This window comes from Dromiciops gliroides, chromosome 3, assembly GCF_019393635.1.
Source record: "Dromiciops gliroides isolate mDroGli1 chromosome 3, mDroGli1.pri, whole genome shotgun sequence".
Lineage (NCBI taxonomy): Eukaryota > Metazoa > Chordata > Mammalia > Microbiotheria > Microbiotheriidae > Dromiciops > Dromiciops gliroides.
Genome location: NC_057863.1, coordinates 626,376,842 through 626,403,960, shown reverse-complemented (window position 1 = coordinate 626,403,960; position 27,119 = coordinate 626,376,842). Strand labels below are relative to the sequence as shown.

Genomic DNA, 27,119 nt, shown 5'->3' with positions numbered 1-27,119 from the left:
GGGCAGCTAGATGGCGCAGTGGATAGAGCACCGGCCCTGGATTCAGGAGTACCTGAGTTCAGTCCAGCCTCAGACACTTAACACTTACTAGCTGTGTGACCCTGGGCAAGTCACTTAACCCCAATTGCCTATCTTAAAAAAAAAAATGGAAAATGATTATGTCAAAAAATGCAAAAAACAACTTTTGTTAAAATACAACACTCATTCCTATTAAAAATGCTAGGAAGCATAGGAATAAATGGAGCTTTTCTCAAAAAATGATAAGTATTATCCAAAACTAAGAGCAAGCATTTTCTGTAATGGGGATGAACTAGAATCCTTCCCAATAAGATCAGAGGTGAAACAAGGGTGTCCATCATCACCATTATTATTCATTATCATACAAGAAATGCTAGAAGAGAAAAAGAAATTGAAGGAATAAGAATAGACCTCAAGGGGCAGCTAGGTGAAGCAGTGGATAGAGCACCGGCCCTGGAGTCAGGAGTACCTGAGTTCAAATCCAGCCTCAGACACTTAACACTTACTAGCTGTGTGACCCTGGGCAAGTCACTCAACCCCAATTACCTCACTTAAAAAAAAATAGACCTCAAGGAAATGAAATGATCACTTTTTGCAGATAAAAAACTAGTTAAACAATGAATAATGTTGGCAGAGTTGCAGTATATAAAATAAACCCCACATAAATCATTAGGATTTCTATATATTACTAATGAAATCCAGCAGGAAGATAGAGAAAGAGAAATTTAATTTAAAATAATTACAGACAGTAAGTATAGAATACTTAGGTTTCTACCTACCAAGACGAACACAGAAAACTACATGAACACAATTACAAAACATTTTTCACACAAAGATAGATCTAAACAATTAGAGAAATATTAATTGCCTGTTGGTAGGCCAAGTCAATAAGATAAAATGACAATTCTATCTAAATTTATTTATTTATTCAGTATCATGTCAATACAACTACCAAAGAATTATTTTATAGAGTTAGGAAATTATAAAACTGATCTGGAAGAATATTAAGGGAATCAATTTGAAAAATGTGAAGGAAGGCAGTCTAGTATTTTTTTAAAGTGGTACTGGCACTGGCTAAGAAAAAGACATTGGGTGAGTCACTTAACTTATCTGAGCCTCAGTTTCCTCATCTGTAGTACCTACACCTGGAAAGGTTTTTATGAGGATAGTATAGCATCACATATATAAAACACTTGGCAAATCTCAGATGACCTCTAAAGTATTAGCGCCATTATTTTTAACCCTTTTTCTGTGTGATCATTTTAAACCAATTCCATCTTCCACTCTTCTCCCATCTTCCATTTTTCCCCCAGCCCTTTTTCCAATCTATTCTGATCCCCAAATAAGTCCAGGCTAGGGATGGAATTCAATTCAGTTCAATTCTGCCTGTGCCAGGCTATGGGAATACAAAGCTAAAAAAACCAACATGTCTTGCCCTCAGAGAGCTTACATTCTTATATCTGTAGGGTACCATCTATCTTCCACGTGTCTTTTGAGCAAGGATGGGGGGTTGGGCCTCTTCTGAGTTTCCTTTCACATACCTGAGCTCCAACAGCATCTACCAGTGAATCCATTTATGGTATCCCTCCCTTTCCCCTGGAGAAATTCTTATTTTCTTTGTCCACTTTCCCCCCATTCCTGCTCAAGTTTGTTAGTCATCTAAGAGTTCCCTTGCCTTAGGCCTCTGCCCAGTCTGAAAGACTTACCCCTTCTGAGGTGTTCTGAGGGTTCCCCATAGTTCCTCTAGGAGTGTAACACTTCTGGCTCCCTTTTAAGCAGAGTAATCAGTATAGTGGATAGAAAGGGAAGGAAGACATGCGGATTGCACTTTGGTCATGCAAGGAACAGTTAATGGTATCTTTATAGCCTAGCTCCAGCCTGTGTAACCCTCTGAGATCCCTATAGATCTGCTTCCCTCTCACTCATTCAGGAAATGAAAGGCCAGACTGATGTCAATATAATGGGAAGGTAATCAATACATTGGGTGGAGCTCTGGTGGTAAACCATCAGGAGGACACAAATGAGAATCGCACAAGATGAATCTTCCCTGGTAGGGTAGCAGGGGTAAGTGGGACACTCCAGAATCAATGAGATCACAGAACATTGGAATATTAGTGTAACCAATTACCATTTACCAGGAAACAGCCTGTTTTCAATGGAAAATGATCGAGTCTGCTTTAATGAGTACATAGAAACAATCAGAGTTCTCCTTACCAAATAACATTTTGGATTAAGGTTAGAATGGGAACTTGAGCCTTTCTCTACACTCCCACTTAGCCAAACTATCCACAACCATCTATTTGTCTTGGTGTGTTTGTGTTTCTAACATGACATTTTCTAAGAATGATATTCCCAGGGCAGAAAATGGTAGGAAGAAACTGATTGTATCAGGGTGACCCACAGGCCCCTGAAGGTCCCCAAACTTTACTCCTATCATCTCTCCATGGTGGTTGTTTTCAGTATAAAAGTTCATATGGGGTCAGCTAGGTGGTGCAGTGGATAGAGCACTGGCCCTGGATTCAGGAGGACCTGAGTTCAAATCCAGCCTCAGACACTTGACACTTACTAGCTGTGTGACCCTGGGCAAGTCACTTAACCCCAATTGCCTCACCAAAATTTTTTTTAAAAAAGTTCATATGATAAAAAGTCACAAAGGAGCTGTTGCTCAACCTGGGCTGAAGAGCAGCTGTGAGTCCTGTCCCATAGAAAGAGTTCAAGAGATATTCCCAGTTTGCCAGGAGTCTGGAGTCTTGAGCCACAGTCTGTAGAGTACAGGACCCATCTCTGCTTCTGGAAAGGCCCAATTCTGAGCTGGAAAAGTGAAAGAGGCAAGCTGGTGTAGGCCAGGGACTCCTACAGAGCAACAGAAGGCTTGAAATCCTGCAGTTCCTGTTTCTCTGGCTGAATTTCTGGCACTTTATTAATCTTGGCAAAAATCTGGTTGATTTCCATAAATGTCTTAGCCTTGGTCTCTGGGACGATGAAGAATGTATAAATTGCGGTAAGGAGACATATCACAGCAAAGATGATGAAGCTGTAGGCACCGAGACCCTCCTGTGGAGATAGACGTCAAGTCAGCAAGCATTTATTAAAGCACTTGGTTAGAGTCCCAGTGGCTCTGAAGTCCTATAGATGATCATCCACACCCCCTTTCCATCTGAGTCCTCAGGTGCTTCTACAGTGCCCTCTAGAATTCTTGTTCCATAAGCAATAAATTTCCCTTCATCTTATATCTGTTCCTTTCCCCCTCCTGCCATCTACTAGCTCTTACTGAAAAACCTGGCTTTCTCTTTATGACACAGGCTCTCTGACCACCCTTTTCTATACTGGCTACGCTTCCACTCATTCCCCTCAACTCACTGGTTGAAGAAGAGAGGTAGAATACACCTTGCTCCCCCATTGCCTCTTCCAGCTTCTTCATGTTCTTCCATCATTAAGTAACCTCTCAGTAATCCTTTTTAGGTTCACCTTATTCCTATCTACCACCAAATCAAAATCCTGGTAGCTGTTGTCTGCAGACTCCCCCTTCCTCCCTTCAAGGGGTTGGAGAACTGGCTAGCAATTTTCCTCTCTTCCCCAACTCCTGCCCTCATGAGGAGACTTCTCTCTCAAATATTCTGACCCTTCAGTTCCTCAACTTACTCACCACCTCCCATGAGCTATTTCTCCACCCCATCTCAGCCACAGAAAGATGGTCATAACTTTGATCTTGTTATTACCTGCAAATGTACCACCTCCATATGTTTGAGAATTTTGAAATCCCCTTATCTGACCATAATCTGTTGGGGTTTTTGCTTCTTCCTCTGCCTTCCCTCCAGAAACCTATACTTCACCCACACCATTACCTCCAATCCCATGACCCCTCAATTGTCTCCCAGGCACTAGCTACTCTCTCCTCTTTTCCCCATCTTGACTCTTTGGTGAACCAATTCACCTCCAAACTGAATTCTCGAATTCCTAACCCCCCCTATCATATCACTGATTATGTCTAGCCAAGTCTCAGCCTTAGATCACTCCAGTGGCTTCCTATTGTCTTTAGGAGCAAATACAAAATACTGTGTTTAGTAAAGTCTATAATCTAGCTCCCACCTACCTTTCCATTTTTCTTCAACTTTAATCCCCCCTACATGGTCAATCCAGTGACCCTGTCTTACTGCTGTTCCAGGAATAAGACACTATAACTCTGCCATGCCAGGATTACTTTCCCTCCTCCTTCAACTACTGATGTCTCTGGCTTCCTGTAAGTTTCAACTAAAATCCTACCTTCTCCAGGAAGCCTGCCCCACCCCCAAAAAAGGACTTTCCCACTTTTAATTATTTCCTATTTATCCTGATATTGCATGCTCGATATAGATTTGTTTGCTTGTTGTCACCTCCATTGGATGGTAATTTCCTTGAGGGCAGGAATATCTTTTGCATACCAAGTGCTTAGTAGCAAAAGTAGGCACTCACTAAATGTTTCTTGATTGATTGCAAGACTCTGGGGGGTACAAAGAAAGGCAAATACAGTCCCTATTCTCAAAGGAGCTCACAATCTAATGGCAGCTGGGAGGAGACAACAGGCAAACAACTACATACAAACAAGGCATGCACAGGATAAATGAGATAATTTCAAAGGGAAGGCACTAGAATTAAGGGAAAAATTAGAAAAAGGTTCCTGTAGAAGGTGGAATTTTAGCTGGGACTTGAAGGAATCCAAGGAAGCCAGGACATGGAAATGAGGAAGGAGAAGGTTCCAGGCATTTGTCTTCATTAGGAAATAAGGTCATTTGTTTCTATACTGCTAAAGGCTCCCAAGAGCCATCTGTACTTCAAAGTCCACTGTCCTGGGACAAAGTTCTAGTCACCCCCACCTGAGTTATGGTTCTGGACTTGGACAAAAGTTATAAAAGATGACAAAGCAAGAGTGGGATCCGTTAAGGGGAGAGAGTGGGTGTCCACAACGAGGAGAGCCCCAGTCCATCCACTCTCATTTCTTTAAGTGCTTATTTGATCCTGATTGCTGTGCGATATGCAAGGTAGCTGAGTTTTACCCCTTGGAGTTTTTGTCAACCTAGGGATCAGTTTCCCTCTTACCTGAATGAAAGGAAAGATCAACCCCACAGTGAAGTTGGACAGCCAGTGGACAGTGCCTCCGACCATGAATGCAGAGGGCCGGGAGGACTGCAGGAAGATTTCAGTGATAATCAGCGAAGGAATGGGACCTTGGAAAGGAAAGAATGAATGAGTGAGAACAGAATGTTGGGAATGTCAGAGGATGGGGAAGCTTCTAGAACACTGGGACAGTTTGGGAAAAGCCCTCTCCAGGTGAGTCAGAGCAAATTTTTTCCTTGAAGATAATTTTTTAAAGGGCTGGGTATTATAGAAGATGGCAGCCAAATGAACAACTTCAAACCTAATAAAACATATCAGCTATGTCAAAATTCCCTGGTGGGCTTATCATCAATTTAGTACAATCATTCTGCATTTCATCACTGTGAGATAGGAAGGAGTTCGAATGAGGAGAAAAAAATGATAACTATACTGCACTTTCCATACATTATCTCATTTGACTTTTAGAACAACCCTATCAGGTGCTGTGGGTATTATTTATACCTGTTGTACAAGTGAGAAAATTGGGACAGGTGGGGCGATGGATGAGGCAACTTGCCCTGGTCACATAGCTATAAGTGTTGGAGGGGGTATTTGAACCTGAAGCACTCTTATTAGGTCAAGATGTCAACCCAGTGTTGACCATTACTGTCCAGAGAAGATCAGAGGCTCTCTGTAATGTCCTCATTGGTTCCCTCTGCAGTATTCTCAATGGGCTTCTCCATCACATTCACAATGGGACCCTCTATAATGTATTCAACAGATCCCTTTTTAACTCCTCAGTGGGCTTACTGCAGAAGTTTCTACGACTGGAGTAGAAGTTAGATTAAAAAAAATTCAGTGAGTTAACTTGACTGGGGGGGAGGTGGGGAGAAGGAATGATATCACAAATGGATACTTACTAGGCCCAAGTGCATGACCCACAACATAGGAGATAACACAAGTAATGCTGACATAAGGCATCCCAGCCACTGAATTCTATGGGAGAAAAATCACCGTCAGTTATATGGAAGAACAGAGGCATCCAGATATTGGCCAGGGTTAGGGAGGGGGGAAGGGGGATGAAAGGGGTCCTCTAAGGGAAACCTAAAATTCTATATTAGTTTTTATAAAAATGAGTAATCTGGGGCAGCTAGATGGCACAGTGGATAGAGCACAGGCCCTGGAGTCAGGAGTACCTGAGTTCAAATCCGGCCTCAGACACTTAACACTTACTGGCTGTGTGACCCTGGGCAAGTCACTTAACCCCAATTGCCTCACACACACACAAAAAGAATATAAAAATGAGTAATCTGTCTTTTTCCTGCTTAGAGGATTAGTCTTACTGCCTGTGCTATGGTAGGATCTGGATGGATTATAGATAATTTTCAATAGAGATGATGGTATAAGAAGAGTCCACTGGACTCAACTCTCCATAGGCCCCCTCTTTTGGGATGTCTTGGGACTAGTATATTTAGAATAGGGAGGGTCCTTACAAGGCAGGACTGGGAGGGCACTTAAAACTCAGACTGTCACAACTGAGAGAACTGTTAAAATACAGAATATCAGAGTTAGGAGGGGCTTGAGAACATTTTTACAAATGAGGAAATTGAGGCTTAGAGATTTTCATAGGCTTAGAACTTGAAGGATCACAGAGGTTACCAAGCCCAATCCCTTAATTTTACAGATGAACAAACTGAGGCCTTGACCAAGGTCATACAGGAGGATGGGAAAAGGGGAAGGAAGGAGGGAAACAAGAGTGACACTTTTTCTGGGCAGAGATTAGTGTCTTTGCTCCATTCTACAAGGCTTAGACTCTTAAAAAACCCCAGGGCCTTGTGATTCCCTACCTGGAGTGAAAGGGCTGCTGTTAACACGATGCAGGCCAAGCAGCAGATACTGAAGCCAATCAAGATGAGCATCTTCCTCCCTAAGAGCTCCACAATGAATACCTGAAGGAGAAGGAAGCAGAAGTGAGGAGGGTCATGGTCAAGAAGCTGGGACACCCCTGGGGTCAGCCCTGGGGTCAGCCCTGGGCTGTTCCAGGCCTCAGAGTCTACAGGTCAGTGGCAGGTTCAGTCCCAGCAGGGATGTAACAGCAACCCAGGAAGTGACACACCCACCTGACACTCATGCCTCTTTCACATTGGGAAGAGGAGCCAAGAGACTCTGAAGGCAGGCCCAGGAAACATGGCCACTGGAGGAACAAGAGGGAGGCTGTGTGGTGCTGCATGCCTGCAGTCCCTGCTACTGGGAGGGCTGAGGCTGCTGGATTGCTTGAGCTCAGGAGTTCTGAGCTGTATGTAGGAGGACTAAAGCTGATAGGCTGTTCACTCTGAATCTGGCCCCAAAAGGAGAATGGGAGGATAAGAGGCTGCCTAATGAAGGGCAAATCAGCCCAAGTCAGAGACAGAGCAGGCTAAAGCTTCCAGGCCAACCAGCAATGGCATCAGGCCTATGGGTGGATGCTACATTTCCAGCCTGGCTGAGAGAGTCCAAGTCTCCAAAGGAAAGACCATCTGCCTAGATCCCAAGAACAAGATAACAGTTTGACCAATGTGATTCAGAATCTTCCCATCTCTACTGGGCATTGGAATCCTGAAAACTAGAAACCTCAGGCCTGCTAGCCAATGATTACTTTTTTAAGCCACTAACAGGGGCTTCTTCACCATGACTTGGCTGCCAACTGCCATGGGGCTAGGTGAATTGAAGGTGTCCTCTTTCCAGATGCCTGGCTAACCTTGGACCAAACTATAACTAGGGCTGATCAACTGGGGCTTTGTCCAGACCCAAACATTTAGAAGTCATTGAATTTAATGGGTGCTGAGACCATTTACAGTCTTCAGTTTATCTTCCACTTACACCATATATATATATATATATATCTTATGTGGACAAAGTTACCTACATGTTATTTTCCCCAGTAGAATGTCAGCTCTTTGAGGGCAGGGGGTAGGGACTGTATTTGTCTTTCTTTGTATCCCCAGAACTTAGTACAGTGACTGACACATAGTAGGTGCTTAATAAATGCTTATTTTTTTTTTTTACTAGATTCAGCTTCAGAGAAACAATGAACCCAGCAAGTGATTGGCAAGAATTGGCTGAGTGTATATGTTCATGTTGTCTCCCATGATGGAATATAATCTCCCTGAGGGCAAGGACTCTTACATTGTTATTTTTATCTCCCTAGTACCAGGCTCAGTGATAAGTACTTTGTATCTATCTTATATATACCAATTTTACACATGCTGATGTAGGCAGACATGTTGTCTCTACTGATACAATGCCCTCCTTGAGGGCTTTTTGATTTGGATCCTCAGTGCCCAGAATAATGCCTGCCAAAGAGTTTCGGTAAATTCAATAAATGTTTGTTGACTGACTGATTAACCATTCCTAGAGAACAAAGGTAAGAATGGGCTCTGCAGAGCCAGAGAACCTAGAATTGACCTAGAGGTCATCAGTCAAGAGACCTAGTACATCACCTCATTTCCTTCTTTTCCTTTTCAGTTCATTTTACAGAGGAGGAAAGTGAAGCAAACAGAGTGAAGTGACTTGCCCAAGGTTACACAGCTATTAAGTGTCTGAGGTCATATTTGAACTTAGGAAGATGAGTCTTCTTGTCTCCCATGCTAGCATTCTACCCACTGTGCCACCCAGCTAGGTGGTGCAGTGGATAGAGTACCGGCCCTGTCTTCAGGAGGACCTGAGTTCAAATCCAGCCTCAGACACTTGACACTTACTAGCTGTGTGACCCTGGGCATTGCCTCAGAAAAAAAAAATAAAACAAACAAACAAACAAAAAACAAAGATGCTGACTTCAGAATGGAAAGAAAGGTCATGGGGACATAAAATATACGTACAGCTGAGAAGGTCATCACCACATTGACTGCACCTGTCCCCACTGTGACATACTGGACATCGTTTTCAGTCACTCCAGCTCCCCTGTAGATCTCGTCTGCATAGTAGTATATCTAGAAATCACAGCCCAGGAGATGTTAGAGGGGGCCAAAGCAAAGAGAGCAAAGGAAGGGGTGACACTGCTGGCAACTGAGGCACTCAAAGATACTGACTCTGAACACCTAATGTATTTCAGGGTATGTCTCTTCCTCCAAAGGAATGTTTACCTTGGAATTTCCCCACACATTGATCCCTCATTCCCTTGTGGGCCTTAGAATTTTCCTCCATGTTGCTTCCTATAGAGAACTAATAATTCCTAATTCCCTCCCGGGCTCGGAGCTCTTCCTTTCATGACTTTACCTACCGCATTGACTCCTGAGAGTTGTTGGCCAGCCATTAAGATGATAATGGAAATGAGCTGCCACCTGAGAGACTTGGTGGTAAAGAGTTTCAGCACAGACACTTTGCCAGCGGCCTTCTCCATCTCATCCTCCATACGGATCTCCTCTATCTCAGCCTCAATATTATCAGAGTTTCTCAGTTTCTTTAAAGCTGAATGAGAGAACAGGAAAACCCTTTGGAATTATGCAAATAAAATGACATATTCTGACCCAGAGATTCTGTCGCTAGGCATATTGCCCAAAGAGGTGATTGATGAAAAGACAGGCCTCATATAGACCAAAATATGAATAAAAGCATTTATAAACTGGAAACAAAGAAGGTGCCCATCACCCAGGGGGATGGCTAAACACATTGTGGTCCACGGATGTAACAGAATATTACTGTAGTCTAAGAAAAGAGATTGATACAGAGAAGCATGGAAAGAGCTACATGAACTGATGCAGGGCCAAGAAAACATCATGTGCAACTATAATCTAAATGGAAATCACAACTACCATAAACCAATTGAAGATGCATCTTGCAAAATTACAAAGAACCAGCTTGATCCCCAAGAAGAGACTATTAATAAGGGGACATCTCCACCCACTTCTTTGAAGAGGTGAGAGTTGATGGGGGCGGATAATTATATTTTTTTCAGATTTTTTGGATATATTGATCTATTTTGCTGTGTCCTCCCTCTGTTCAGAGCAATGCAACATATCAGAGAACATATAACTCTCCCTCTCCTTGAGAGTTTCAACTAAATCTGCTCTTCTCATAACCATGAACTGTCCTCTTGACTGAGAAGACCAACCACATCCCTGAGGGTAAGATCTGGAAGGAACTCCAGAATCCAATAATGCTCCTTAGCCCCAAAGCATCCTGTATTCATTCCTGACATATTCCATGGAAGCCTTACCATTTCGGGCTCCTTCTTCATCTCCTTTCTGAATCAAGGTGTACCGGGGACTCTCTGGGAAGAAGGGCAGCAACATCAGCTGCAAAGCTGCAGGGATCCCAGTCAACCCGAGGAGAATTGGCCATCCTAACAGGGATCACAGGAGCACAGTCAGAGCTGGAAGTGACCTCAGAGATCAAGACCAACTGCCCCACTGATTCTTCTCAGCCCATTACAACCTTCCCCAAACTGCATTTTAAGACTTCTTCACTCTACAATTCAGCCAAACTATCCAACTTGCTGTTCCTTACACATGACATCCCACCTTGGGGCAGCTAGGTGGCAGAAGTGGATAGAGCACGAGCCCTGACATTGGGAGGACCTGAGTTCAAATCTCACTTCAGACATTTACTGGCTGTGTGACCCTAGGCAAGTCACTTAACCCCAATTGCCTTAAAAACATCTGGGGCTGGGGGCAGCTAGGTGGCGCAATGGATAGAGTACTGGCCCTGGAGTCAGGAGGACCTGAGTTCAAAACCAGCCTCGGACACTTGACACTAGCTGTGTGACCCTGAGCAAGTCACTTGTACATTGACCCGCAAAAAAAAAACCAAAAACCAAAAGAAAAAAAAACAACCATCTAGGGCTATCTCCAGTTGTCCTGATATATTCTTGCCACTGGATCCAAATAGGAGAAGAATGTGAGGTTGGTGACCTTGTACAGACTTCCCTCACTTAAATCCAATTCAGTGAGGGGCAGCTAGGTGGCACAGTGGATAGAGCACTGGCCCTGGATTCAGGAGGACCTGAGTTCAAATCCAACCTCAGACACATAACACTTGCTAGCTGTGTGACCCTGGGCAAGTCACTTAACCCCGATTGCCTCACCAAAAAAACAAAAACAAAAACAAAAACAAATCCAATTCAATGCAAGTCATGACATCACCCTGATGTCATGGTCCACTTCAAGAATGAAGGACAGGGAGGGGCAGCTAGGTGGCACAGTGGCGAAGCACCAGCCCTGGATTCAGGAGTACCTGAGTTAGAATCCAGCCTTAGACACTTAACACTACTGGCTGTGTGTCCCTGGGCAAGTCACTTAACCCCAATTGCCTCACACAAAAAAAGAAGGGGCAAACACCAACAACATCTCACTTTCAAAATGTGTGCCTTTGCATTGGCTTGGAATATACTCTCTAGTTTCCTTCAAGACTTTCAACCTCTGGAGGAGACCAGCCCCACAACTGCTAATATCTTCTCTCCTCTCCATACTTCTCAATGCCTGGTGAGAGAAGGAATAACTTCCTAACTTTTAACAGTTTAACACAGTCTTACCCTTTTCAGTTGCTAAAATGCTCCGAAGACCAAAGATCTGGGCTACAAGGATTCCAACAGTAATGAATAGCTGAGGTACCACACCAATGGCCCCTCTCAGGTTTCTGGGGGCCAACTCTCCCAAGTACATGGGGACCACATTGGAGGACAGACCTGATATGGATAAAATAAAAATTAAATTAGGATACATTAGTCTTGTTGGGGGGAGCACTGCCTATCCATGTACATCTCTCCCATCTCAGCATTTACATAAGCCCAACCCTCTGTTTTCTCAAAGCTACAAGAAAAGAGAACATAGGAAATGGGTTAATGTGTGAATATTTAAAGAAAACCTTTCAATGTAGTTGACTTGATTGGAAACATGGGTTTATAGTTCTGGAGGATCAGAAATAGATAGGGAATTTCAGAGGCAGAAGTTGTTGCCTCCAGAATGGCATCTTCTCTTCACATTCCAATCCTGCCTTTGATCTTTACTATCTGTGTGACTTAGGGCAGGTTATTACTTAACTTCTTAGAGCCTCAGTTTCTCCATCTGTGAAATGGAAGCAATATCTGTAGTTCATTGAGGTTCAAATGAGCTAATATGTGGAAAACATTGGATAAACTTTAAAACACTTAGTGAGTGTCTGTTACTATTGCCTTCCTAGTAAGTCTGGCCATAACAATACCCCATCCTCATGTTTACCTGCACATATTCCCACCACAATTCGGGCAAAGATGATTATCTCAAAGGACCTGGCCTCTTTGCTGCATCCCATCAAAATTGCAGGAACAATGGAAAATATGTTGTTGATCAGCAAGGTCCCCTTTCTACAGAGAAAATAAAAATAAAAATAAAAATGAATGAAGTCCCTTCTCTTGAGAAAACAAACATGCAGTAACTACTTGGAGCCTCTAGTAGAGCACAGTGCTTATAGAATATTTGACCTGGAGTCAGGAAGACCTGAGTTCAAATGATGCCTAAAACCCGAAGGGAAAGTTATTGAACATGCCTGAGCCTCAGTTACCTTTGTCTATAAAATGAGGGGGTTGAACTCTGGTTTTTATGGCCCACACAGACTTCACTAGAAGTCTTCCAGGAAAAAGCTGGATAACCAGTGATCAGGCCCATGGGGATATGGCTGGACTTGCTGAACTCCAATCCAGCCTCAGACTCTTACTAGCCATGTGACCCTGGACAAGTCATTTAACCTCAATCAGCTATAAAATGGGGATAACCATAGCACCTACACCCCAGATTTGTTGTGTAGATCAAAGGGAATTATAATTGTAAAGTGCTTTGCACTATATAAATCCTAAGTATGATTATTGAAGTGGGGGATTCAATGAGGTCCCTTCTGACTAATTCTATGATTTTGTTCTGAGTTCTGTTTTCATTCCAAATACCATGAACACTCATTTTAAATTCTAATATTCACTGATATATCATGTATATTTTTGTATATCAGTTCTTATTAATGTTTATAGAGCACTTTAAATAAATCAGCTCATTAAAACTCATGGCAATACTGTGAGATAGTTGCTATTATCAATGAGAGGTAGCTAGGTGGCTCAGTGGATAGGGCCCTGGACCTGGATTCAGGAAGACCTGAGTTCAAATCCAGTCTCAGACACTTGTTAGCTGTGTAATCTTGGGCAAGTCGTTTCCCCTCCTGTTTGCCTCAGTTTCCTCATCTGTAAAAATGGGAATAATAATGGTACCTCCCACCTCCCAGGGTGGTCAGGAGAACCAAATGAGATAAGCATTTGGTAGACTTTTGGGCTCATCATTATTGTTATCTTCATTTCACTGAAGAGAAAGCTGAGCCTAAATGATTTGTCTATGGTCGTGGAGGTTGTGTCAAAAGTAAGATTTGGGGGCAGCTAGGTGGTGCAGTGGATAGAGCACCGGCCCTGGAGTCAGGAGTACCTGAGTTCAAATCCGGCCTCAGACACTTAACACACACTTACTAGCTGTGTGACCCTGGGCAAGTAAGATTTGAATCAGGCTGTTCCCTAACTTCAGATCCAGCAATCTATCCACTATGCCACTCTGTTCAAGGTTACAGGCTAAAGTTATCATCCTAAATGTTCAAAGTTCTGCCAAAGTCTGTTGATGGATTCCTGAGGGTTGGAGAGCTTTTCTCACTTACCTGCCACATTTATTTACCATCGGGGCAACCATGAGTGACCCAATTAAGCCTCCCAGAGGAAACATGGACACAGTGACAGACCACAGCAGGGTCACGACTGTATCACTCATATATACCGAATTCCTCTCATAGTAGGTTTGGTTGTAAAATCTTTGCATGATCTGAAAACATAAAAAAGAAAGAAAGAATTTGGCTTTACCCAGAGAAGAGGAAATTTACAGAAGGAAGAGGCGTGTGAACAGTTTTCAAGAATCTGAAGAGCGGTTGAAGAGCATGGAAGGGGGACAGGGATTGTTCGCTGGGGCTTAGAGGAAAGAACTAAAAGTAATGGGTGGGAACTGTGGAGAGAGTATCCAGTTTCAGCTTGATGGCAGGAAAACCTTGCTAATACAATAGGAGGAGCTGTCCAAATGTGGAATGGCTGACTAGGGACAGGGCTCTCCCTCACTAAGGGTCTTCATGCAGAGGCTGGATGACCACTTGTTGAGAATAGGGCAGGGGAGATTGTCACTGCAGTATGGACTAAATGACCCCTGTGATCACTTGCAACTCTGGGGTTCTGGGTTGGGCCAACAAGAAAAGTAATTGGAGCTATTAAGCACCTAGCTCATCCCATCCCTCTTCAGTTCTCAGACACAAACACCAGCAAGACTGAGTAGAGGGAAAGGATGTTATCATAGGCTGACAAAAGCTCAGGGCTGGAAGGAACCTAGTCCAACCCAGATCTCAATGGGGATCTTCTCTACAGGAAATCCAACAAGTGGTCCTTTGGCTTTCCTCTAAAGGACCTCCAATGGAGGGTAATCCATTAACTTCAGAGGTGGCCCATCTTACTTTGGGATGACTCCAATTGCTAGGAAGGTTTTCATATCATGGGGTCCAAATCTGCCTTCCACCCACTGCACCTTGTTTTGGCTTCTGTGGTCAAACTGAGCAAGTCAAATGCCCCCAAACATGTGGAGAGATTCTTGAAGATGTCATGTGGATTACAGGTTCTTTGAGCGCAGGGAACCCTCCCAAGCCTTTCATATTTTATGCCTCCCCTTAGAGGCAAGCATGGAACTTTATACATAGGAGATCTTCAGGACATATTAATGAAAGAATCACCCAATTCATTTCCCTTCACAGCACAACCTACCTCAGAGGGAGAGTTGACGACTGAGACATTGTATCCATACTGGAAAGATGATCCAAATGCGGCCACTAGTGTCACCAGCCCCAGTATCAGCGTGAACCTCTGTGGGGGAGATGGCATCTTAGATTCAGGGAGCAGGGACTGGGAAGTAAGAAAAGTCATTGGTGCATCTGGGAGTTTTGCTACCTTGGAGAAAGGTTTAAAGGAATCCCAAGAACAAGAGAGTATGATATGAATCCTATTAGTTCCTTTTAATTTCCCACCTTCAATTAAGCAAATCAATCAGTGAGCACTTATTAGGCACCTACCCTGTGCCAGTCACTTACTTATGCCAATTGTTGCCCTTAGAGTCAGTTAAATCTCTGCTTGCAGTCAATGCCCCCAGATTTAAATCTAGAGCACATAGGCTCCTGAAGGTTAACAAAAAGGAAAAAGGAAATTGATAAATAATCCTGTCATTGGTCTTCCATTAGATCGTGTGGTGTATAGCTTCCCATGAGGTCTAGTGGTTAGGATTCCTGGTTTGGAAAAAGTGAATTAAAAAAAAATATTTAGATTGTATGGTGTGGCAGAAAGAGCACATGATTTGGAGTCAACCTGGGTTCACATTCCATTTCTGATGTTTAAGTCACTTAGCCTCTCTGGGCCTCAGTTTCCTGACCTGTAAAGGGAGGGGGTTGGATTTCATGGTGTCCAAGGCCCCTTCCAGGGCTAAATCTATGATCCTTGCAATTTGAGCTTATGAAAGTCACTTAATTTCCCTGGTCCTCAGTTGCCTCACCTGCAAGATGAGGGGGACAGCTAAGGTATCTTCCAGTTTTAGATCTAGAATTCTAAGGGATGCTTTGGTTTGCAAAGCAACTATTAAGAGTATTTCCCTTCTACCAATATGGAAACTGAGTCTTAGAGGGAAGCAACTTTGAGGGTGAAGACAGCAGGCAGGCAGAGAGGTAATTTTTAAATTCAGGTTTCAAGTCCAAATTCTTGGTTCTTTCTTCTGTTGCCCCTCTAGAGAGAAAGCACAAACAATCATCTCGGGGGGAAGCATGTGTTGTGTATTTCATGTAAGACCTTGCTTGAGGATTTCTAAAGTAAACACCATCTGGGGTATGGTTGTCACTCAGCTGATGGAGAAACTGGATTCTCATTTATAATGCCTTCAACACTAGACAGAAGTATTCATTCGTCCAAAATAAGACCCTAGGGCCCACCTCTAAACCCATCTCATGTGCCTTTAATTTGAAGAGGGGATCTGAGATGTTACTATCATTGCCTGTTATCTCTCTGAAGAGCCCTACTTGCCTATCTTCAAAGATAAGCTCAACATCTCAGAGAGGCAGTGAGGTCAGGTATGATGCTGGGCTTTCAAGGAAAGAAGCCTGGGGTTCAAATTCTCCCCTGGCAGTTTCTAGCTGAGTGACCTTGGACAAGTCACTTCTCCTTAGTCTCAATTTCCCCATCAGCAAAAGAAGGGTAATAAAATACCTTCTTTACAAAGTTGTTGTCATCCTCAAATGAGGCCATCCATAACAGGTGCTAGTAAAAATTCAAAGTACAATACTCTTTTCAGTTGTTATTACTGTTAAGCATAATGTCTTTCTGATAGAGACAGTGTGGCATAATGGGTAGAGAACCGGTCTCAGAGCTGGGAAGCCCCAGGTTGCAATCCTGGTTTATTAGGTGTATAATCCTGGGCAAGTCCCCAAGACAGTAGCAGAGAAAGTGCTGACATGCAAGAGCGGACATTCCTTTAACACAATGATCTCTTTCTTATCCCTATCTCTGGTAAAACAGAAGAGTCAGCAGTTGTGCCATAAATGCTTGTTGAATGAATGAATGATCACCAGATCTGAGGAGAATCAACAAGCATTAATTAAGCTCTTACTGTGTGCTAGGGCTCTGTGCTAGGTGTGAGGGGATATGAAGACATAAAGGAAACAGTCCCTGCCTTCAAGGGGCTTACATTCAATGACAAGAAAAATTGTATCCACATAAGTATATGCAGACACTTATCTGTATGACCTTGGGCCAGTCTCTTAATCTCTGTCTTCCTCAGTTTCCTCATCTATAAAGTGGGGATAATAAGAGACTACCTCTCAGGTTGGTTGTGAGGATCAAATGTGATAATAAAATGTGATAAAGCACTTTTGAAACTTTAAAGTGCTTTATAAATATTAGCAATTATTATTACAGGATATGGAAAAAATAAAAAGGAGTTATGGGAGGGGGTTCACTTCATATAGATTATGAAGGGAGTAGCAGTTCTGATAAAAGTCTCCATAGTGTGTTTATGTGTGTGTGGTTTATATTATGTGTGTACAGCTGTGTGTGTTGGATGAGTATGTGATATGTGTTTTTATGTGGGGAAGATAAGGGGTATATATGTATTGTATGGTGTGCATATATGTGCTTGGTGTGTGTGTGTGCCTGTGTATACGTGAGTGTGTGTTCCCACTTGTACATGAGCAGTCAGTCAGGAGTTAATAACTGAAACAAAATAAAATCATTCTCTGTCCCGGGGGGCCTTGCACCCTCACCCTACTTCATGACCCCCTCGAAGCTCTAGGAAGAAGGTGAAGGCACAAAGAGAGAAGAGAAAGACAGCTAGAAATGCAAATTAACCTTGCTCTTGACCCTGAAGGACCCCGTGGAGCAGGAATGGGGATGGGGGTGGGGATCCTACTAAGGAGAGAAAGCACATTCATTCAAGCAGGTCGAGCCAGCTTTCATCTGGATGAATAATCAAATTAACAACAAATGCTGAAGACAATAGGAGGATTCTGCTGGAGAAAAGCTGTTCTCAGCAGAGGGAGAAATTAGACCCAATCCAATAATAATGAAAACAGTTAGAATGGACACAGTGCCCTAAGATTTCTCTCCCATTAGCTCATACTATCATAACACCCCTGGGAGGTAGGTGCTACTGTTATTCCCATTTTACACTTAAGAAAACTGAGGCTCTGACAGATTGAATGACTTATCCAGGGTCACATAGAGCTAGTTAAAGGACCTGAGGTGGGATTCAAATTCAGGTTTTCCTGATTCCAACTCCAGGATGCCATACACTGCACCACCTAGCTGTCTACAATAATAATTATCAGTGCACATCTGTGATTTAATTGATATAGGGGACTTCCTCTAACAACCATGGTCAGTCAGCCAATAAACTAATATATGTCAGGAAATGTGCTAAGTGCTGGGGATAAAAAAAGAAAGACAAGTCTCTGTCCTTGAGTTCATGCTGTAATGAAGGAAACAGGAGAACAAGTGCATACGAAAACAGCTGTATGCAGGCAAAGCGGAGACGTTAGAATCTCTGGGATTTCAAGGAAGCCAGGGAAGCTGGGAGGCAATGATAAGGAAGGAGAATTTACCAGGTGTGGGGAACAGCCAGAGAAAACAGAGTTTTGTTTTGTTTTTTAATGACAGCAGAGGAGACTCATTAGACAGAAGAGTGTTAGGGGAAAGAGCAAGGGGTGTGTAAGGCATAAAAAAAAAAATTGAAAAGGTTGGGGGTGGGCATATGGTGAGCTTTAAATACCAAACACCAAATTTTGTATTTGATCATCTAGGTAATAGGGAGCCACTAGAATTTATTGAGGAAGAAAGGGGGTGATAAATCACTTTAATAGCTTGAGTAGAGGAGAGACTTGAGGCAGGCAGATTCACCAGCTGGCAATTATAATAACCCAGGTGTGAGGTGATGAGGGTCTGCATTGAAGGGGTGGCAGTGTCAGAGGAGAGAAAGGTGCATATTTGAGGGACGCTGCAGAGGTGAAATCGACAGGTCATGGTAACAGATGGGATGTGGGGAGATAGCAGGGGGAGAGACAGACAGAGAGAAATTCCAGGATGAGTCTGAGGGACTGGGAGGATATTGTCCTCTATAGAAGGTGGGAGGGGGAGGGGAGGGTTTAAGGGAAAAGAGAAATGAGTTCCGTTTTGGGATGTGTTGAGTTTAAAATGAAACATTGCATTCCAGAAGTCTAACAGGCAGTTGGGGGTGAAGGGCTGAAGATCAGCATCTTATCCTATTAGTTTTCCTGGGGAACTGAGAGATTAAGAGCCATGATGGAGAGAGTGGGAGTCCAGAGGAAGCCCCAGCTGGGTCCACATCTAGGACTCCAAGCAGGAAGACGGCTCTAAAAGGATGGCCACTGACCACCAGCTACCTGGTGGGCTCAAACAGACATAGAGCCCAAGATGGAGGAAAGGAGCAGAACAGATGAAATCACAAGCCAGGAGGCACCAGGGAATGCCCCCCAGCTCAGCTAACAACATCTTCCTTTACTCCTACCCCCATTCACAGGGGAGGAGAAGCTACTGGTCCCATTGGTCAGTTAGTCCTTTATTTCCTGTTTCTTCTCTCTCACTCTCTTGCCCTCTATTCCTCTCCCTCTCCCTCTCCTTCCCTCTCTCTCTCCTCCTCTCTCTTTCCACCCCCGTCACCCCACCCCATTCACAGGAGCAGAAGGGAGAAAAGTCCATTTTCCCCTCTTAAGATGCAGCTTCAAGTTTGGGGCAACTTCTGATTCCTTCTTTCAGTTTCTATTTCGGAGTGCTATTTAAGCTGTTATATATAAAAATGATGGCAATCAACCTGGGCTTTCTTGATCATTTAAGGTGTGGAGGAGAATGAGTTGAGAAGAAACCAGAACTCTTATAGAGAAAGACTCCCTCCCCCCCCCCCCACCTTAGCAGAGCTGAGTGGGAGTTCAGAGCCACAAGAAAGAGTTTATTTTCATTGGATCATAGATTCAGAGGTGAAAGGGATCGTAGAGGTGGGCCATTTTACAGACGAGTACACTGAGACCCAGAGTTCAGTAACATGCTCAGGGTCACTCAGGCAGCAAACGTCAGAGACTAACATCTCTTGGAGCTAGAAGACTTCTGGCCTCTCTCATGCTGTCCCCCAGGGGCCTTAAGCTACTCTCTCCTCTTGATCCGTGCATCCAATAAGCAAGCAAGTCCAAGTGGACAGTCACGGAGTTTTTATAATAGTTTAAATAGCACAGAAAAAGAAGGTAAGCAAACAGGGAATGATTTGCCCCAAACAATCTGCTTAAAGCTGTGTCCAGAGGGGATAAAAAAAAAAAAAGGGAGGGGCAGCTAGGTGGCACAGTGGATAGAGCACCAGCCCTGGAGTCAGGAGGACCTGAGTTCAAATCTGGCCTCAGACACTTGACACTTACTAGCTGTGTGACCTTGGGCAAGTCACTTAACCCCAATTGACTCACCAAAAAACCCCCCAACAAAAACCAAAAGGGCTTTTCTTTCTTCCACACTATCTCTTCTGAATCAGGAGTGGAAAAACAGACCTCCACTGGTGATCTGATGGGCAACAGCCAGTGGACATTCATGTTTCACGCCCTGATTGTGGGTGTCTACCAAGGCTCTGTCCTGGCTCTTCTCTATCTGCATTCTCTCATTTGGTGATCTCATTGGCTCCCATGGATTTAAGTCACCTTGCAGATGACTCCCAAATCTACACAGCTCTCACCTTTCTTCCAAGCTCCAGAGTTACATTCTAATGGTCTATTGGCCAATTCCACCAGGAGATCCATAGGCATCACAAACCCAACAGATTAAACACAGGACTTTATTCCTAAACCTATTCTTTCCAATTTTCCTTTTGCTGCTGAAGCCACCACCATTCTCACAGTCACCTAAGTTTGCAGCCTAGGAGTCAGCTTGGATTCTCTACTCTCATTTGCCACCATATCTATACTTGCCAAGTCCTGTCAATTCTACCTCCACGTCTGTCTCCTTCTCTCCACTTACACCACATCTATACTAATTCAGGTTCCATCACTTCTTGCCTGCAAGTGGTCCCTCCACTGGTCTCCCAACATCCAGTCTCTCCTCTCCCAACTTGTCTTCCACAGAGCTGCCAAATAGATATTCCTAAAGTACAGGGTTGGGCATGTCCCTCCCTTGCTCAGGAAACTTCATGTTCCCTCTTTGCCTCTAGGAAGAAATATAAACTACTCTGTGTGGCATTTAAAGTCCTTTCTAATCTGGCTCTAACCACTATTTCCAGGCTGATTACACATTTCTTCCCCTCACGTATCCCTACCTTAAATGGAATTCCACTTCCTATCTCAGTTCCAGCATGCTCTGCCCTCCTCATTTGGGGCTCTAAGATAGGTAACTGGGAATCAAATGTTTTGTAATTCTCCTTTTTTGTTTCTGGTCTCCGGACTGCCTTAGACCGAGACCCTGTGGAGAGTGTCCACAAATGGGGCTGGCCTCATAAGCAGTGTAAAGTGGGAAGACTCCCTCGCCTGCATTGCCATTGTTAGAGATTCATCCCTTGGGCTGCCACTTTCCCCCCCTACCAGAGTGCTATTGTAATGCAAATGATCTTGGTGAAGGGTAACCGCGTTTTAGCAATTATTAGCACCTTTATAGAGGAGTTTCAGGCCTTGAGCTAGGTAGTGAGAGTACAGAGACTGAGTGAAACTGTTCCCTAGCTCCACTAGCAGAGGTAATAATCACATATGTAAATATGTATTGCATATACCCAAGGGCTTCTTGTTAGGTGCACTTGAACTGAGCTTTGTAGGAAAGTAAAGATCTTCAGAGGCAGAGGTAAAGAATGGAGAGAACGCCAGGCATGGAGCACAGCCAATGCAAAGGCTGGGAGATGGCAAATGGAAGTGTGTGTGTGTGTGTGTGTGTGTGTGTGTGTGTGTGTGTGTGTGAAGGACTTCAAGAAGACCATTATGGCTGAATAGTATAGCGTATGGAGAGGGATAACATGTAATATATATGTTAATGGAAGATAGATCCAAGTTGTAGAGTCTAAAATAACAAAAAGGAGTTTCTAGTTGATATTAGAGGTAGCCACTAGAATTTGAGTAGAGAGTAGTAGGGTCAGACTTGCCTTTAGGGTTAGCGGCTTTGTGAAGGATGATTAGAAAGGGGAAAGACTTGAAGCTGAGAGACCAATTTGGGAACTACAGGGAAAATTTATGGAAAGATTGGAGATGGGTCTTAAGCAGTCTTGGATGGGGGGTAGGGGTGGGCTGAAGTATAGTTCTGGGCACTATGAGATAAGAGAACAGGCAGCAGGAGCCACAGCAGGTGGAACAGGAGCAGAAGAAGACAAACATCTAATTTTGCCTGGAGCTGGGAGCCTGGAAGACCAGGATTCAGATTCCAACTCTACCACTGATTAGCTGTTTGACCTTGGACAGGTTTCTGCACTTCCCTATGCTTCAGTTTCCTCATCCTTGAAATGAGGGGATTAAAAAGGAAAAAGGACCCATTTGTACAAAAATATTTATAGCAGCTCTTTTTGTGGTGGCTAAGAATTGGAAATCAAAGGGATGCCCATCAATTGGGGAATGGCTAAACAAGCTGTGGTATATGACTATGATGAGATATTGTGTTATAAGAAATGACAAGCAGGATGATTTCAGAAAAACCTGGAAAGACTTACAAGAACTGATGCAAAATGAAGTGAACAGAACCAGAAGAAGGTTGTACAAAATAACAATATTGTACAATGGACAACTGTGAATGACTTAGCTATTCTCAATAATACAATGATCCAAGACAATCCTAAAGGACTAATGAAGCATACTATCTGCCTCCAGAGAAAGAACTGATATTGATTGAACACAGACTGAAACATGATATTTCTCACTTTCTTTTTTTTTCCTTTTAAGTCTTCTTGTACAAAATGACTAATGTGGAATTTCTTACATAATTGCACATGTATAACATGTCTGATTGCTTATCATCTCAAGGTAGAGGGGGAGGGAGGAAGGGATACAATTTGGAATTTTTTTGGGGGGGCTGAGGCAATTGGGGTTAAGTGACTTGCCCAGGGTCACACAGCTGATAAGTGTCAAGCGTCTGAGGCCAGATTTGAACTCAGGTACTCCTGAATCCAGGGCTGGTGCTTTATCCATTGCGCCACCTAGCCGCCCCGGAATTTTTGAAAATAAGAAATGAGTAGGTAGGACTGACTGGCTTCTAAGGTCCCTTCTAGCCCTAGTTCTAGGATCCCCTGCCCCTGTGATCCTATGCCCATGGGTGTGGCAAACAGGCTGCCCCGTGCCAACCCTGAAGAGGACTTGGCACCCTGGGGGGAAGGAGGGGGTAGCCACCTTCCCTTCAGATCTAATGATTTCCTAGATTCTTTGAATGAGTAGACAATTCCCATGGCTTTGTTTTTATTTCTTCCCCAAAGCCGCACCAGGTATCTGTTCCGCCTCCTCAAAAGCTCTACCCTTGGACGGATGAGGAAGGTCAAGGCTATCATAGTAATGTGGCAACATTAAAGATGAGACCATGAGGACCCATTGAACCCCTTTATCAGGCAAAGGGAATCCCCTGACCTGGGGATCAACTGGCACTGAGCTTTAGTTCCTGGCACGAGGCCATGCACGTGGCTGGCAATGCATCCATGTCTGCTGAACTGAATCACAGGGTTAGAGCTTGAGGAGTCTTGGACACCCAGCCCAGCTCCCTCATTTTACAGAAGAGGAGACTGGGGTCCAGAGAGGTTAAGAGGAGTGGTAGTACAGGGCGGCTAGGTGGCACAGTGGATAGAGCACCAGCCCTGGAGTCAGGAGTACCTGGGTTCAAATCCAGCCTTAGACACTTAACACTTACTAGCTGTGTGACCCTGGGCAAGTAACTTAACCCCAATTGCCTCACTAAAAAAAAACAAACAAACAAAAAAAGAGGAGTGGTAGTGGTAGTAGCTGGCATTTAGTGTTTACAAAACACTTTGGTTATATTATCTCATTTGGGTCACCTGGGGAGCAGGACACAGAAAGTACTAGGATATCCTTTCTACAGATGAAGTCCCGCTGGGACTTGGTTTCTCTATCTGGCAAATAGCTTCATAATAATAATAAATAATAATAGGATTATCTACCTCCTAGAGTCACACTGGAAGAAAGCACTTTATAAATAAATATTTAGTATGATTATTATTATAACACTACATTTAAATAGTTAAATTATAACTATATTTAAATATATTATTACTACTATATTTAAGTACTAATTTAATTATCACTATTTAAGAGATCACTTAGCTGTCAAAAAGTTCTGATCTCCTAAGGACTATTTACTATTTGCCAGAGATAAGACAGAAACTGAAAAAAGAATAGTAATTGAAAGCTCTGTGTGTGTATACACACACACACACACACACACACACACACACACACACAGCTTGCAAAGCTCTGATTAGTTTAAAAGTAGAAGAATAATAAATAATAATAAAACCTCCCAAATATTAAAAAAAAACCCCACAACAAATATTACCAACATTTTCTGGCTTATGGACCCATCTCTCAAGGGTCTCATCTGTATACAGAACTAAGGACAAATTTAACCCTTTCGTCTTCACATGAAAGGCAATGAAGTGGAATGGAGTGCTGACCTTCAAGTCAGGAAGACCTAAGTTTTGAAGCCTGCTTCAGACACTGGGCAAGTCACTCGACCTATGTGAATCTCAGTTTCCTCATCTGTAAAATGGGGATGACACATGTAGTACCTACTTGGAAAGCTTGCTGTGAGGGTAGAATCAAGTCATACATGCATACATACATATATATTCAGAGCAAGAGAACGTACTTGGCAAACCTCAAATGACCTCTAAGTATCAGTTGTTATTATTATTAGTCCTATTATTTTTAGCCCTTTCCCTGCATGATAGTTCCAGCTTCCTTCTTCCCTTTCTCTCCCTAGTCCCTTTTTCTGGCCCTTAATAAAGCTAGGCTGGAGATAGAATTCAATTCAGTTCAATTATAGGAAGTATCTACACTGTGCTAGGCTCTGGAAAACCAATAGACCCTGTCCTCAAGGAGCTTACATTCTTGCATCTGTAAGGGGGCCAGGTAGCCAAAGATATGTCATATGGACAGGGGTTCCTTCTATAGCACTGAGCTGCAACAGCTTCTATCAGTGAATCAATCCATCTAGGGTATCCCTCTCTTTCCCCTGGAGAAATTCTTCCCAATTTCTTTGCCCACCTTTCTCTGCACCCCCCTCAGCATTCCTACTTAGGTTTGTTCATCACTTAAGAGTCTGCCTTGCCTTGGACCCCTGCCCAGCCTGGAAGACTTACCCCTTGGGTCTTGGTTTGCCTAGAATCTTCCATCGTTCCTCTTGAGAGTTGCACACTTCTGGCTCCCTTTTAAGCAGAGTAACCAGTGTAGTGGATGGAAAGGCAAGACATGTGGGCTGCACTTTGGACGTGCTAGGGAACAGCCAATGGTATTTTTATAGCCCAGCCCCGGCCTGCATAACCCTCTGAGATCCCTGTAGGCCTGCCTTCCTCTCACTCATTCTTGAAATTAATGGCCAGGCTAAGGTTTAAAGGGGCCACTCCTCTTTCTCACATGTCCAGCTCTCTGCCCCCCACGCCAACCCCCCACCCCCAGCTGAGATAGGCAGGGTGGCTGCATTTCTATCCCAGAGATGGGGCAACTCTAAGGGTTATTTTTGTCAGGCGCCATCTGGAACACTGCAGCTGTCACCCGACCCTAAGGTACACCAGGTAAAACGGGGGCAACAGACTGAGGTTTTCAATGAGCCTCTAGAGGGGCCAGGAAACCTGCAGTCCCCCTCTGGGGAACTCTGCATAACGAAAATGAGCACATCATATAAGATAACAGTGGTTCCCAAATCCAGTTACATCCAAGGCAGGGAAGTGAGGTTTTGCTTAGGACATTAAAATTTACAGGAAAGGGATTAAAAAATATAGCACTAATAGCAAAAAGGTTTTATTTATTACAAATAGTATTTTTTCTTTTTGTTTGTTTGTTTGTTAAGGCAATTGGGGTTAAGTGACTTGCCCAGGGTCACACAGCTAGTAAGTGTCTGAGGCCGGATTTGAAATCAGGTCCTCCTGACTCCAGGGCTGGCAGCAAAAAGTTCACACGTGCATTTCTGCAGCAGAAACCAAGATTATTCATAAGTGGTCAAAAGATAGGAAATGAGAGTTTGCAGAAGATATTACAAATGATTAATGAGACAGTAATTAAAACAAGACTGAGTTTTCACCTCACAACCATCAAATTGACAAATGCGAGAAAAATTGGTGGAACTATGAAAAGTTCCACACATGGATGCTGTGTGGAAAATACAAAGTGGTCTGACTGTTCTGGAAAGCAATTTGAAACTACACTATTAAAAAAATCACTAACGGGGGCAGCTAGGTGGCGAAGTAGATAAAGAACTGGCCCTGGATTCAGGAGGACCCGAGTTCAAATCTGGCCTCAGACACTTGACACTTACTAGCTATGTGACCCTGGGCAAGTCACTTAACCCTCATTACCCCGCCAAAAAAAATATTAAGAATCACTAACAAGAATCTTCTGCAATGCTACCTCTAAGGATATACTCCCAAGGACCTTCAAGACAGAGAAGTTACTATAGATCCAAAAATATTTATAGTAGCAACTTTTACTATTGTTTGCTTGTTTTTCAGTTATGTGAAGCTCTTTGTGACCCCATTTGTGTGTTCTTGGTGAAAATACTGAAGTGGTTTCCTCTTTTCCTTCTCCAGCTCATTTTACAGATAAGGAAACTGAGGCAAACAGGGTCAAGTGACTTATCTTGGCTCACATTGCTGGTAAGTGTCAGAAAGATGAGCCTTTTTGATTCCAGGTCCACCACTTCATTCACTGAGCCACCTAGCTGTCCTGCACATAGGTGTTTAATAAATATTTAAGTCAGTACATCAACTTCTTCATGTTGATTTTTAAAAAATCCATTGCAGGGGGGCAGCTAGGTGGTGCAGTGGATAGTGCACTGGCCCTGGATTCAGGAGTACCTGAGTTCAAATCCGGCCTCAGACACTTACTAGCTGTGTGACCCTGGGCAAGTCACTTAACCCCAATTGCCTCACCAAAAAAATTAAAAAATAAATAAAATCCATTGCAGGACTTTAGCTGTCCCAACTTTTACTGTAGTGAGAACATTAGTAGGTGGATGGCTGAATCAATTGTCACATATAGGATTGTTTATTTATTTATTTTGCAGTGCAACGGGGGTTAAGTGACTTGCCCAGGGTCACACAGCTAGTAAGTGTCAAGTGTCTGAGGCCAGATTTGAACTCAGGTCGTCCTGAATCCAGGGCCAGTGCTTTATCCACTGCGCCACCTAGCTGCCCCCACACATAGGATTGTTATGGAATGTTATATAACATAGTATATAACAAGAAATGCAAATATGGAATAGTTTTTAGGAAAACTAAGACTCAGGGCGATAATTCACATAACTA

At 43.4% G+C, this 27,119-nt stretch overlaps 1 protein-coding gene across 3 annotated transcripts; it reads right to left on the bottom strand.

Annotated features, from left to right (window-relative positions):
- Positions 1 to 528: 528 nt before the first annotated feature.
- LOC122745371 (solute carrier family 2, facilitated glucose transporter member 5-like) lies at positions 529 to 25,187 on the bottom strand. 3 transcript variants are annotated; one of them, XM_043990615.1, is made up of 12 exons: positions 24,960 to 25,187; positions 14,870 to 15,007; positions 13,732 to 13,892; positions 12,285 to 12,409; positions 11,600 to 11,752; positions 10,286 to 10,411; positions 9,350 to 9,537; positions 8,949 to 9,059; positions 6,939 to 7,040; positions 6,012 to 6,087; positions 5,095 to 5,222; positions 529 to 3,072 (listed from the first exon to the last, which is right to left on the bottom strand). In XM_043990615.1, the coding sequence occupies exons 1-12, from the start codon at positions 24,990 to 24,992 to the stop codon at positions 2,872 to 2,874; spliced, it is 1,542 nt and encodes a 513-aa protein (XP_043846550.1). In that variant the 5' UTR covers positions 24,993 to 25,187; the 3' UTR covers positions 529 to 2,871. The 3 variants fall into 3 exon arrangements, with proteins under 3 accessions (XP_043846550.1, XP_043846552.1, XP_043846551.1); XM_043990617.1 differs by lacking the exon at positions 24,960 to 25,187 and adding an exon at positions 16,352 to 16,364; XM_043990616.1 differs by having other exon boundaries at positions 530 to 3,072; positions 14,870 to 14,968.
- Between the last annotated feature and the right edge of the window lie 1,932 nt (positions 25,188 to 27,119).